At 38.9% G+C, this 14,719-nt stretch overlaps 1 protein-coding gene across 1 annotated transcript in view; it reads right to left on the bottom strand.

Moving 5' to 3' along the window:
• The window catches only part of LOC120797184 (phospholipid-transporting ATPase ABCA1-like), a 140,131-nt gene that overhangs the window by 65,903 nt on the left and 59,509 nt on the right, over positions 1 to 14,719 (bottom strand). The window contains exons 23-29 of the mRNA XM_040140576.1: positions 13,441 to 13,516; positions 11,025 to 11,227; positions 8,193 to 8,241; positions 7,171 to 7,282; positions 6,966 to 6,985; positions 6,159 to 6,298; positions 2,901 to 3,028 (exon numbers count right to left, since the gene is read on the bottom strand). Coding sequence (XP_039996510.1) covers positions 2,901 to 3,028; positions 6,159 to 6,298; positions 6,966 to 6,985; positions 7,171 to 7,282; positions 8,193 to 8,241; positions 11,025 to 11,227; positions 13,441 to 13,516 — 728 coding nt within the window. The remainder of the gene's footprint in view (positions 1 to 2,900; positions 3,029 to 6,158; positions 6,299 to 6,965; positions 6,986 to 7,170; positions 7,283 to 8,192; positions 8,242 to 11,024; positions 11,228 to 13,440; positions 13,517 to 14,719) is intronic.

The raw sequence follows: 14,719 nt of genomic DNA, 5'->3' as shown, positions 1-14,719 counted from the left end.
TCCAATTTCATCCTCATTACTTACTACACATACTCTGCCCTTTATCTTAAGGGTGCTGTGGGAGTTAAAACACAGTGTTTCATAAAGACCATCGTGATGGCTTTCCGCCAAGAGTGTCCGCAGCCCAGCCATCCATTTGGATTCATACAGTGTTCATTGTCTCATTTAGAGGCATCTCCATGAAGGTCATACGGTCATTTCCTTCGCCACCGGTGAGTGCAATTGAAGTGGTCCAATTGTAAAAATGTGTGCAGCCATCTGTTTTGCAATTAACAATGGCTGGGTTACCACGATATTCAAGATAATAAAACTAGTGGATAGTTCCAAAATGAAGACTTGTGCATATACACAGAAACAGTGGAACTAATGAATTGCTCATCTAGTCAAAATGAAACATCATAGACATAAGAACTGAGACAATAAAAGAAGAAAGTCAAATGAAGGCTACATATCTGGGAATAACCCCTATGGATAACCTGAAACCAAATAGAGTGTTCTTGATCAGTTATTTGGAGTGTAAATATTACATTCTATATTCTGATATGTCATTCCAGTTTCTAAAGAAAATCCAAATCCAACTAATAGAAAAGTAAAAATATAGATGGTATATTATAGCCACAGCTATACGTTACACACTAGTGGGCGGGGTGCAAAGCCCCTTCAATTTCTGAATTAGATAAATCATTATCTTCAATCACAGCTCAAATGGACCATTGGCATTTATGAGTTATATAGTACAACAATGCTCCTCTGAATGGACTTCCAAAATGAAAAGGCAGACTACTTTTACTGACATGGTCATCACCAATTAGGGTGTTTTAAAGTCACTCAAGAGAAGATAATATTTAGTAACTGGCCAGCGGGAACGTCATAAAAAATTAAGAAAGCTCCAGTTTTCAAATGCATCACAGAAGCATATTTCCCAGGTATTTCCAAAAAAAAAAAAACTGAATGTGCAATTCATGTTTTGACTATGAAACAATGGGACAAAATCCATAAAGGAACCGTCTCTGAAATCCCACAAATGAATCGCTAGCTCTTGCTTGAGAGGCAGGATTATATTCTCACTAGTTGCATGCTGTGCTTAACTAGCATAAAGAAGAGAATGTAAACTGGTCATTTACTCTGATGAGTGTAGTCATATCAACCTTTAGTGTCAGGACAGGCTGGAAAGGAGATTTTTTTCACAGCATCATGTAAAGGTCTTGTCATTCATTTTGACAACACTTTATTATCTTCAGTGGCTAGCAGCTTGGCTTCTAGGATACTGCTGGATAATATCTTAGTGTCTAGGTTGGTTGCTAGGGTGTCACTTGTTATCTGCAATTGACATCTGGGTTTTTGGTAATGTGTGGCTAGATGGCTGTTGCTTAGTACTAATGACAACTCCATGCCCACCATGCACTGGTCACAGTAGAAACTGTAGCAGCAAATAGACTGGGGTTTAATTTTTCAGCACCATGGAGAGAGACAGACAATTTTGAACGGTTTAGCAGCATGGACAGAGAGAGCCACAGACAGATTGAATTTGTACGTTTCAGCAATGTGGAAAAAGAAAAGGATATGCATTTAAATGTATCCGTTTTTGTTTCTCTTGCAAAAATGGAAATAAAAAAAGAGCGTAAATGAAGAATGAAAATTGTTGGCATGAGAGCAGAGCAAAAGTCTGTAAGAAAAGCACAAAGTTGGATTTTTGGATGACCTGAAAAAGTCTAATTTTTTAAGAGGAAGAAAAAGTCCTGAAAAATTTCTTCAGTGAATTAATGTGTCAAGTGTAGTGAATCATTTCAAGATTCTAACTTCAGCTCCAGGGGGGGAAAAAAAGTCTACCAAAGATAATAGACCGAGGGGGGGGTCTACCAGGGGAAATGAAATACCTGCAAGTTCAATAAGCAACGGCAACTAATGTCACAAGATCAGTCAGTGTCAACATTAGTATGAGGGTTTGGACAGATGCTATAAGCGATGATGCCTATTAGAACACATTCGGCATTTTTACAGCACTTTTGTTGTTACAGAAAAGGATAAATTATGCTGCTGCAATTTTGATCTTACTGGTGTGAATATGTAGAGACTATACCTATAAAATCATACAACAAAGACTGGAGAAATCATTATCTGTAACTTTTTGGTAAAGTCTTAAAGACAAGTCCCATATACAGTCAAGTCATATAGCAATATATTCTGTCTTAGTTGCTTATTGTATAAAGTTATACTTAATAAGAGGAGATTCTTTCAAAATAACCTTCACATCTGTGTGTTGTTTTTTTATGTTAAGTATCTACGTCCATGTTCTCAGTGGGTGTCCAACAAGAATGTGCCTTGTCACCAGTTATGTCTGTGATTCTCAATGACAGAATATCAAACTGCAGCCAAGGAAAGGACAGTGTCAAGACTGATGATCTCAGCAATGCAAAAATCTCTTGGCAATCAAACACCATGAGCAGTAGTGTGACAACCTTTTTCCTTTTGATTGGCTGTCACTGAAATTTAGCTTTCTTGCAGGGTCGCAGTAGCAACCGTTCATTTAATCAGCCGCGTTTGCTACAATAACTACCCGGTTCTGCATCAAATTGTTCACACACCCTCTGCCTCTGATAACAGTAAACATCCTTTGCTGGAGGATACTCCCCTGGAAAACCTTGTTGCTTCTGGGTAATAGCAACAGAAGATGTAACAGCCAACAGTTTTAACATGGGTATAAGCTTTACACTGTTAAGAATTGTATTATCAGCAATCATTGTTTTATGCCAGCAATAGAGCAGATATCAAACTTAAAGGAAAGTGTCACATTTCTGTTGTGAACAATCAAAATTTAAATATGTGTTGAACTGTTTGAAAATACCACAGTAATTCCACATGATTGACGTCTCAATGAATGCTATATCATCCGTGGTTACCTGTAAAATGTGGTTTGAGGCAGACCGTACATCCAGGGCTGCAGCTCCAGACTGGGATATTCAGTGAAAGGCGGGACGATGAGTGAGAAGATCAGAGACAGGCACACAAACACAGCAGGCAAGACCACCTAGGAGGAGAGTAATGAGTTTTAAGTCAAAATACCTCCTTAAAATGTCACTGCTCCGTGCTCAGGACATTTATCCTGCCACATCTGTAAACTCAGTTACACAGTGAAATGTTCCCGATAAACATCAGTCTTCTGAGGCTTCACTCAATCCCGGACGCATAGTGCACAAGTGCAGCAGTATGTATACTACGTCATTTTAACTCTGAAAACAAGCTGCGATCATTTTATGCCCGATATAATGTTACAAAATACAATGACTGATTAACGCGTGGTACAGTTATTGCCGACCTCCTTTCAGTGAAAAACAAACAAACAAACAGACAAAAAACATTGTAGGGTCTACACAGGTTGTCAGCATGGGTGATACAGATGCATGTTTATGCGTCTAAGCATGAAAGCACAAGATTTTGGTGTGAGATCAATTTCATCATCCCCCTCCCCGAGCCCACTCACTGTCATTACGTGCAACAAAATGACTGATGCAATCGACAATAAAGCAGGACCACTGTGATAATGTATGCACATTAATATGCTCCCCACCAACTTGTTTGGGCTCTTCTGCATGCTTTATGAGTTTGATTAAACACTTCCAACACTGCCACCACCATCTGGACACTCAGATATAATTAGTTTCTTGCTATCCTCTTGTCTTTTGTGTTTTTTTTTTTTTTTTTTTTAAACCAGACGCTGCCATGCTTCCCCTATCCCCCTCGCCCCTCATCCAATCCTCTTTTCTGCCATTATGTAATTCTCTTTTCATTTCATTGTTCGAGCTGACAAAAAGGTCAGTGGGAAAAATGCAAGATATCTTTAATGTTTAATCACTTGAAGGTTGGAACGCACGCTGCAGCTAGGAGGAGGTTTGCATACACTTGATTAATTGCGGGGCATGCAATTTGCCAGGCCAATTCACGATGTTACAATTGAAAATCCTAAATTTACTGCATGCCCATGGAAATGTGCTTGGAAGAAAGATAAAGAGCAGAAATGAGAGTGAAAAGCTTAATGGCAGACTGCGAAAGAAAGAACTATTCTTTTTCTGTTGCACACACTCCCTCCCTTTTTCTCTCTTTCTCAGCTGTAATTGCAGGTGACAGCTGGTACCTCTTCCATTGAGAGAGATCTGCGAGAAAACAGGGCGAAGTCATTATGCTCACAAAGCCAAAGTACTCCCATGAACAATACATGAGTTTATGGCATTCTCAAGTTTAGTGGGAATTTAAAGAAGAGGACAGGATTATATGCAAAATGGGTATAAACAACAGAACACGATTAAGAAGAGTTTTATTTCCTCCAAACTCAAATAGCTTATTAGAATGAGTTTGTTTCCTCAACAAACATTTCTGTCTATCCAATTTCATTTGTGAATAATAGTTTTATTGCTGCACCTTCTGTTAAAGTGGATAATAGCATCACCTTGGATATTATGTATTTTATCGTGGGGTTTTGTTTTTATTTTCATAGCATTCAGACAAAATATAGCATACAGTCAGTAAACCTATTGTTATCTCCAATGTAAAAACAATTATATTCTCAACAGTAAACAAAAAGAATATAGGAAACTTAAATACAACAAAGGAACACTTCATGAGCCACGCTGTAGTCGCAGTTATATACAAAAACAACAGACGTTCTGAATTACAGAGTGTACATCATCTACAGTTTAACAGGAAGGTTGCTGGCGCTTTAAATAGGGTGTTGTGGTCAGTTCAGTGTGAACCCCTCAGCTCACCACCGCAACATTACCAATAGCTGCTACTCCCTCACATTGATTCTCACATTGCCAAGACTCGCCTGTCCCCAACTTTCCTCCCCATAAATCACTCCTTTTGTGTTACATGTCATAATCTCTTTTATATTCCTCTAACTGCTTGTATTGGAGAAGATTACCTCACCACACAATCATATCTGCTGACAATGGGAGCTGTTGACAGGATTTGGGGGGGGGGGGCTTTTGCTAAATGAATAAAGAGGGAGAGGTTGGAGGTGTGCCCTTGCAGACAATGTGCACCCTTGTACATACACACTCACACACTTATCCTTCTATCCTGCTCTGCGTCCCCACTGAAGAGGGACGTCCAAGATTGACAATGACTAATGGGGATTGGTACTGCAGCAAATTACAAGAACAACCCATACACCTCATAAAGGTGAAACGTTGCTCTCTCTCTCTCTCTCTCTCGCTCTCTCTCTCTCTCTCTCTCTTTCCCTCTCTCTATCTGGTCTGAGTGTCAACACAATTTAAGTCAGAACTTTTTAAAACTTGTGGAAAAAAAATCATTTAAGTACCCTGGAAATTGCTACCTTCTGAAATTGGTTTTGACTTTTTTAAATTACATCTGTTTATTGGTTTTGACTTTTGAAATTATATTTATGAGGAAGAAAATAATATAGATGTATATTTAATAGGCTAATAGCAGTCTGTCATCTCTGTAATTGTTACGTGATCACTTTTAATACATAGATAATGAAAACACATGATTAGCACACAGGAAAATGAAGGAAAAACAAATCATAGGTGTCACTCTGCCTTTCTGGTGCCAATCACAGGGATCAGGTAAAACTGATGGTACTCTAACTGCAGCCAGCAAAAACACCTTTCGCTGACGCACTTGGTTGACACACAAATGTTTTAACTGCTTTTTGGCAGCACAAGGCATGACATCATGTCAGAGTGCAAAGGTGAGACTGAAAAATGTCTGCTCCCCAATGGTGACACATTCCCTGATTGATCAAAAGGGCAAAATCCTCTCTGCAGCAGCAATAAACAAATGTTCATGCCGTCTTTAGTCTTTGGTATAACACGTGGCATCTTTTGGGAGGTAAAGATGATGTGCAGTTTATTGACATCATGTTACATCATTCTGGGTGCTGCTCTTCACATTTTTCAAAGTATCGCCTCCTGTGTCGATTTCTTCTCCAACAGGTTGAATTCCCCCCCGTACTGACTCCTTTAAGATGGATGACATGACTTTTCCCTCCAGATCTGAAATTAGCTTCCTCTATCATATATGCCATTAACTGATTTTGAAAGCCAACATGTATTTCATACAATCCTACCTTGATCCTCCCATGCAACCCTCCTAGTATAACCCTTCAATTCATCATTATGACAGACTGAGGCCATTACCTGGGCAATGAGTCCCTTGCGGCTCCTCCTGGCGTGGTGGAAGCGCTTGATAAAGAGCGCCAGGAACTGCCTCCTGATCAGCTCCCACCCAGTGATGACCGTGGATCCCTTCCCACTGACACTGGCGTTCCTCTTTAAGTCTGAGGTGGACATTAACCCGTGTTACTTATCATCTATGCATATGTAAAAGTCCTGCTGAGCACACTTTCCAGCAAAGCTAATGGGCAGATCAAATTTAACATAAGTGTTAAACCTGCCAGTTGCACCTGCTCATTCCTCTGTGTAGCAACTTTTTTTTGTTTTGTTTTGTTTAAACATACCATGAATTTGGAAATGGTATTTGGATGTGACTCAGGAGGAAAAGGGTGATAATACAAAGGCTGTGTAGATACCTTTGTTTCCTGTCTCACACTCTTCAAGAATACTGTTATTAAAAAAAAAAAAAGCACTATATTTTCACACAGTAATCATTAATATGATAAAACATATTCTGATTGAAAACGATTTTCATGATGGAAGACACTATGAAAGTGAATTTCTTTTGTGTGGGCAAAATTGAAAAGGTGAAAAGACAGGTCAGATAAAGTTGGATGGATTGGAAGGAAAATCTGTTTGAAAATGACTTATTCTGAAGACAGAGCTCTTGTTTATGCCCTCTTTTCAAAATGGCTACCGAGGTGAAACAGTCAAATTAAAGCCAAACTAAATGAAGTTCATAATTGAAGAATGAATGGTGTGTAGAAGAACAGACTTGCTGGTATAATAAAACTAAGTTAGTCAGTAGTAAAGACAAAATACAGTACCTACCCTCCACTTTACTTGTGAATCTTTCTGCATGAAAAACAGAAAGGAACAAGGATAATAGTTTATTGTACAAAAATTCTATTTGAAATATAGGAAAACCCATTAATATTAGTAATCAATTAACTTTCCGCATTGTTAGATACATTCTGAAGTGTTAAATTGAGCTTCCGCCTGCAAAAAAATAATTGTATGATAAATTTGGAGAGACTTGCCACTCATTCTGGCGACTTGCTCTGGTGTAGCGCGGTCGCTGGCGATGCTTTTCCGCTTGGATTCACGGGAGCTTCTTTTGCAGTCTCTAACCAACAGCTCCTTTGTTGCTGTGGGAATACAAATAAGATATGTTGTTTTTTTTTTGGCCTGACCCAATTTGGGGTTATAAATAACAATAAGAATAGCTACCTGCCCTGCAAGACGCCGTATTATTCTCTGTAAAAGCCCAAGCCCAGGTGTTTTAGGAACGTGAAGGGAAACCAATTTTGAGAAAAACTTAAAAGTGAAGTTGTTTCGTGAAGACAAACAAAAACGCTGGAAATAGGGGACTGGAAGATTTATCCACTGAGGTCAATCAGTGAGCAAGAACAGTTAGAAAACACATCATCATTCTGTACGAGTCTACTGTATGTGCAATGTGTCTGCACAGGGGCAGACAAAAATAACATGCACACAAGAAAAATGATTTTTGCCTGAGACAACTAAGTCACTATTGCAAATATTGCAAACAATGCTACAATGGAGGCTCAGCCTAATACAGAATGATTAAGCAGCATCACTGCTTAGTGTCAAAAGCCATGCAGAAGTGTCTTGTGTGGCAGCCAGATTCTGACTGAAAAGAAAAAACCCAAATGTATAACTGAAGTGGAAAAATGCAAAGTTAGCGCCACAATACATTAGAGAATTGTTGAATATATTAGTGTCATTAGCTATGTCAACAATGGTGGCAAAATTGTAGCTCAAACAAGAAGATGTTAATGTTTAAAGAGGAATATGACTAGGAATTTGCTGACTTGATGTGTTTTGGTCTATCACGCAGCTGTGGCTGTCCAACTTGGCTCTGTAGCCGGCTGACACAATATCTACAGAGTTAAGAATGAATGAATTTTTTTTTTTTTTTTTTTTTTTTGTGTTTGTGGTTGCGTTTAAGCCACGTCAGTGTTTCCCAAGAGGCATTATACATGATAGCGTTATCCCTCTAGAATGTGCTAGCATGCATACATCATGTCTCCTTACTTTGTATTTCTGCGTCCACTCCGGTATCTTCAGCCACTGCAAGAAATATCTGTGAAAAACAAATCATTTATGAGCATAGTGTCTTATGACAGCTACGGTGCGTTTCCCATCACCTTATAAGCATGTAGACAAGCAGGATGAATGAAAAGCAATGATACTGCAGTGATTGTGTGTTATTTAAGCTCCTATTATGGCTAAAAGTGGACACACAGGTTTGATGCAGATTCCAGCGTTCCCTGTCAAGTTTCTGCTTAGAATCCAATCAGGGTGGTGCATCCACAGAGAGACTAACCTTTATTTGAGCACCTGCCAATGGGGCTCTCTAAGAGAAGTGCCCTCCTTGACTTCATTTATTATTCAGGCCATATATCAAGATAAATACATCTCCCTGTTTGTGAAAAATTTCCAAGTGACTTTTCCTTATTTCATTCTGCCGTGCATGCTAAGCCCGGTCTCAACACCTGTGCTCTAAAAGGTCTCTGCACACTTCTACGAATGAATGAGTGCGATTTTATGTGGTGCATTATTTCAGTCAAAACTACATAAAATAGAGTTACCGATATCATATAACAGCTATTCATTACAATGACTAGATCAAATATGATTATATGACTAACTTCCATGCAACATATTGTCTATCAGCCTTTGTTTATTGCTGCAGTATACGGAGAATCACTGTTTATTTCAGCTGAAGTGTAGCTGGACTTCAACAGAAAACATGGATGGCGAAATAACCTTGTCGAGTCTCAATTCTAAATAATCAAAAAGAATTATTCACGTTGCCTACAGGCCATGAGTGTCTGATTCATGTCTGAGTTACATGAAGTTTTATAATCCAGGACTGGTCTGCATGTCAAACATACTGCGTGAGTCATCTGTTTACAAGAAATAAGACCCTGTACTTTATGTGTAATGATAACAACGACAATACTACTACTACCACCACTAGTCCAGCGGTCAGTGCTCATGGGGAGAATTTATTTGACAGCAAGGATATCAGTTTTAATAATAAGTTGAAATATGCAACTGCAAGTAAAATGGTACTCCACTAAAGCGTCTTTCAGAATTATGTTACCCTGCTGATAATACTACATTACATTTACCTATTTGGCAAATGCTCTATCCAAAGCGACTTGCAAGTGAGGGACAACACTAAAGCTTCGGTACAGTAGGAGACCTTGGACTTGTTCAATTAGACAAAGTGCAAGGAGATCAGGTAAAGAAGTGCACCGAAAGTGCACATTAAGTGCTAGTTAGGCATGTTAGAGGTGTAATGAGTTACTCTTGGAAGAGATGCGTCTTCAAGAGATTCATGGAGAGAGGGAGAGTGATGTCCCTGCTCTGATAACATGTCGTGGCTCGTTCCACCATCAGGGAATCACCAACGAGCGCAGTCTGGGCTGTGACTGCCTCGTGTGCAGGGATGGCGATGCCAGAGGAACGTCGTCTGGCATATCCAGCATGATAAAATGTGGTCTCACGCAATTCAAGCCACTTCACAAAAAGAGCTACTTTATGTAGGTTTGGAAGGTCTAGTTTTAATCATTCAGGGAATTTGCCTCCCTTTTCTGATTGTAGACATCACTGTGACAATCTCCAAATCCTCAACTTTTCATGAGCTGAAAAAAACACTCCTATTTTCAGATTTGTGACAATGCATTTTTAATGGATCTTTTAGCAAAATGCGTAGGATTTTTTTTTTTTCTCGGCCTATTAAGGTACACTAAGTGCTTCCGTTTTTCTGAAAAAATTAAAGTTAGTTAAAACTGAAATACGTGGTTTTCTTTGGACAGCAAAGATATTTTCATCATGAAGTTCTTTTGTCCATCGTGGCAAACAAGAACAAAAAAATCTATAACATACACATGATACAAAAAGCTGAAATAAACATAGTGTAAAATCTAGCAGAGATTAAAGCCACTGTGTAAGAGGAACTCCAAACATACTGACCGCCTGTGGTCTGTTCAACTTTCCTGTTCATCCAAATTTCATTGAACACTTGCATTTGTTTGCTTTAGAATCCGGCTCAGGAGAAGCTCTGTTTAGCAGTTCACAGGGCTTCAACCATTAATACATGTCATACAGCATTGGCCACAAATGCAGATTTTTTCAAGACCGTGTGTAACATATTTGTAAAGCCCACAGATGGCTTTATGTGACATTGATTTGAGACTGAAACAACTTTTAAGGAAAAACATCAAAAATTTAGATTAAAAGTTTAAAAAAAAAAAAAACTTTTTAAAAAGCCATGTAAAGTATTGACATGAAAATCACAGCAGACATTTTCACTAGTCAGAGTAGGATTAATTAATGATTGCTGCATTCCATTTCGATGAGCCAGTCCCAGGGCTCTGGTATTGTGCGTGCTCAGACCCTGACATACTGGGACACTTAATGGAACAGAGCTAATGTTAAGGTTATTATTTACACCTGTGCACCTGCTTTGACAAGTCAAACTGTCTCCCATAAAAGGGTCTATAATTGCAATTACCTGGCACTGGTACTGTACCTGAAAATATATATACAGTATATTCTAGACCTCGCAGTTTTTAAGATATTACCTAAAATGTAAAGTTGCTTATCAAAGTGTTACCACTGTGACGGAGAGATTTGAGGAGAGAGTAGAGGAAAGAGGAGGAGGAGGAGAAAAGAAGAGTAAGTATAGTGTAAAGTCAAATTACAGCAATAACAAAAGAAAAAGAAGACAAAGAAAGAAAAGAAAAACAAGAATAACTTTGCATGTTTACTTTTACAGTATGTTCTGTTATGTGCGTGTAAGTAGGAGGTCTCTCTATATGTGTGCATGCTTGTATCTTCCCACGCTTAGCGTACCTCCTCCAGTGTGGTGTCAGAGATGCCATAGCTGGTCAGGCCGAGGTCAGCCATGGCCAGGTCAAGCTCTTGGAAGAGCAGAGCAAAGGTCCCATCTCTGGCTCCACCATAGGGCAGTATGTAGTTGATCTCCTGACCGATGCTCTCCAAGAAGACTGCCTCAGGGACATGACGCCTCACAAGTTGACCCACAGCTGTCAAACCTGCCGGATGAATAGCCGCAAAAGAACTCACAATGCAAACTCAAAGGGATGGCAAGATTGCACGTACGCAAACAACGGACCTTGGTGGAAAATACACGTTTCCATCCCTCTTTTCATGTACCTTTCATCGTTGTTGAAAGTTATTCATTAGAGTGATATAACAGACAGAGAGTTCACGAACAACCAACACTACCAGCTGCAAAGAAATATAATATTTAAATGAATTAAAATGTTGATACAGTGTAACACCAGAGAAGCTTCGCTGAAAACCTTTTAAAAACTACCGTGTAACATTGGGGTAACAACATACCTGAAGCTCTGACCTTTAAACATACTGAAACACATCAGTAGACATAATTCCCCTGCCACGTCCATTCTGAAGCTGGGTCTTAGCGAAGAATCAATCAGGCCAGTGTTGCAGAATGCAATGCATCCATTATTGATCCAGAACCTCTCATACATAATTACTGCAGCTTAACAACCAACGGCCTGGTGCTTTATGAAGAAGTAAATGGATCTGCTTCAAACATCAGGCAATTATTTGTGAAAATGTGTTGGTCGTGTGTTTCTGTCTGTTTGCTGGTTTGTGTGGTAATAAAGAGAAATGTGCTGTCAATTGTGGAAATATGACTAGTTGTATGGCATTTTTCTAGCTTATATGTAAACAAGTATATTTATTTTGAAGGAATGAGCACGTTTGATTTTGCCTTGATATCTATGCATAATAACCTGGAGCCCAACTGAGAGTTTTTTTTTTTTGATCATGTCTTGCATGAGCATGTCTGTTTACATGATCAAGGCTAGGAATGATCAAAACAAATCAAATAACCAGCATCATATGTTTTCTTTGGCCAATATCTGTTCAAAGTCAGTCAGAAACAGAGGCGAGTTTTTAATTGTTTGAGCCATTTGCCTAAAACACTTTACTGTAAACTCCACAATTAAATTGCTTGATAACTTGAATTAAGACCGTCAGTTTTGGATTGGTATGTAACAGCCTCAGTTTAAAAAATCCAAAAAATAACTAAGAGTATGTCAAATGGGATTTACCATTAAACGCTGGTTATCCAAGATAATGGGGGTATTTTTAAGCCCTTCGTATTTACATTTCTGAGTATTCTACAAAACTTGTGAGAGACTGTATTTAAGAATACAGTTGAAATCCATGCACCCTCCAACATTACTGTACAAACTGGGAAAATGAAATATATTTGAGTGTGGAAAAGACAATAGCTACACATGGGATAAAAGATGGACAAAGCAAAACTGATGCTGATGCTTTTCTGGGTAGCGATGGGAATAAAAATACCTGTCAATTTACATCTAATTTCCAGAAAATTTTCAATTGAATTTGAAGGACCAGTCCTGCTGCTATTTATTATGGAAGTGAATGCTTGGGCTCAAAACTCCTCGCGAAGACCACCAAACTCTGGAAGAGTGGACAATAGTCACTCGAGAACTGTCCATGACACGGGTGTCCCATCAGCTGACAATCAGCAGAGCTGAGGAGCAAGCTCAGCTAACAAGGTGACGTGATGCGTGAACTCCCCTCTACAAACAGACACTGCAAGAGAGCTAGCGATCAAGATCATCCCTCGTTTGCAGGGAATTTGTCATCCTCCGACATATGATTTTCAAAAAACATTGTATTTTTACATAAATTTTTACATGCATAGTATTTTTAGTTTCAAATGTCAGTTATTTCCCTTACTGTCTCACAGTTTTTCTGCACTCACAAAGCTGTCCTAACCCTCTCTCTATCACTGAAAATCATTCTTTCCCATTTGTATCTAGCCCTCTACTTTAAAGTGCACTATACTAGTAGTTAGAACATTTGAACTGCATCTCAAGGCAGCAGCTAAATTACTACTTCTGTTGGTTCAGTATTGAAAACGTGGAAATAAATCTACGAGCTAATGGATCTTCAGCACATCTGGACTATGCTATTTTGAGAGGTACCATGGTTATTGATTTCCTGATTTGGAACTGTTCATAAACTCTTGTGTTGTCTTGAAGAGGGCTGTCCTGGTGCCGAGTTTGTTTTATATATGAGGACAGAATTTTGAGTATTGCTTGAAATAGTCACACCAATTTTTTTGTTGTTCAAATGTTGTTGTACCAACTATTTTCATGGCATCATGAAAAGGACATCAAGGCCATAAATTTGTGTAGTGCTAATCTGAAATTTGCAATAACAGAGGTAAAGTTTGTACCTGAGGGATGAGAGTTGTTCCAGCTTTGGCTGCTGATGCCATCATCTGGGCTGCTCCTCAAAGGGCAGTCTTTCACCTGTTAATCAGAATTGGATTAGAAAGGCTTTATCATTCCTTACCACTTAGAATGATGAGCAGTGCCTGCTTGACAATTCCCGTCTTACATTAATCAAATAATGGATGCCATCCACAAGTTTCTATTTAATTGCTCTAAACAAAGCTGAATGCAAGCAACAACGGGGAATGCTTCAATGGAACACCGCAATCTTTTCAATCTAAGAAATGAAGATGACATTTTAAATCCAACAAAGGTTGAATAAACCTCAGTTCATTTTTAAATAACTTTATGACATTTATTAAATGGAGTACAACACTGAAATGAGATCAGGACAATCAAGCTTTGTCCAGCCCAGTTATCGGCTGTGTAATTGCAAAATCTTCCAGTGAATTACAAAGTCATCATCCAGGAAAGGGGCTACTAGTCTACCTTGCCCACAAAGGTGTTTGCATGTTTATTTATTTATTTCGAACAAATGAATCTGCTCACCTCAAAGAGCCTTCAGACTAATGGTAATTGTTGTAGCCCTGCTGGCATCAGTGCATCTTGTTCATTTGCTCCTATTGATTAAAACTAAGTGTGCGAGGCACCATTGGCGAGCAAGAGCGAGAATCACCCCTCTCCCCGGTGACAATTAGTATCATCCAGCACGTAGGCGTTTGCCAATTCTCATGCTGGGAGAGACTAAACACAGATCATTATAGGGGGAGGGTGGCAAGAGAGAAAGCGAGCACTCAGGAAAGTCAGAGGGAGCATTGTTCAATAATAGACTAGAGAGAGGTCACTGTTGTGCCAAAGGGGCTTACAGCTAAAGTTTTTTTCTTGATACATGATGTCAAAAAGAATGATCCCCTTCCAATTACAGCAAATTTATGTGAAGTTATTTTAATAAGGATAAAAAAAGAAGGGTAATTGCATGGTTGGGCAGGGGTCCTAATCATCAAATTTGTGTTTATCTGATGATAATGAGGCCGCACAGCCAGTGTTGTGTCTGTCAACAGCCATGTGCAGTTTTGAAATATCCTTGAGAATACCAAATCAATTTACTTTGAGGAATATTAATGTGTTTATCCTAGCCGTCTTATTCATTCAGCAAAATAAGTCAAATTTCTCAATGTTAGATGTTAATTAAAAACACGAATAAACAAATTGCCTAAATAAAATATGATCTGATGTCCCCATGGCCTAGTTGCCTAGTGGAGACGCAAAGTATATATTCAC

Source organism: Xiphias gladius, chromosome 12 (assembly GCF_016859285.1).
Source record: "Xiphias gladius isolate SHS-SW01 ecotype Sanya breed wild chromosome 12, ASM1685928v1, whole genome shotgun sequence".
NCBI classification, from domain to species: domain Eukaryota; kingdom Metazoa; phylum Chordata; class Actinopteri; order Istiophoriformes; family Xiphiidae; genus Xiphias; species Xiphias gladius.
Note: the sequence above shows the minus strand (reverse complement) of the source record. Positions and strands in the feature narration are given on the sequence as shown.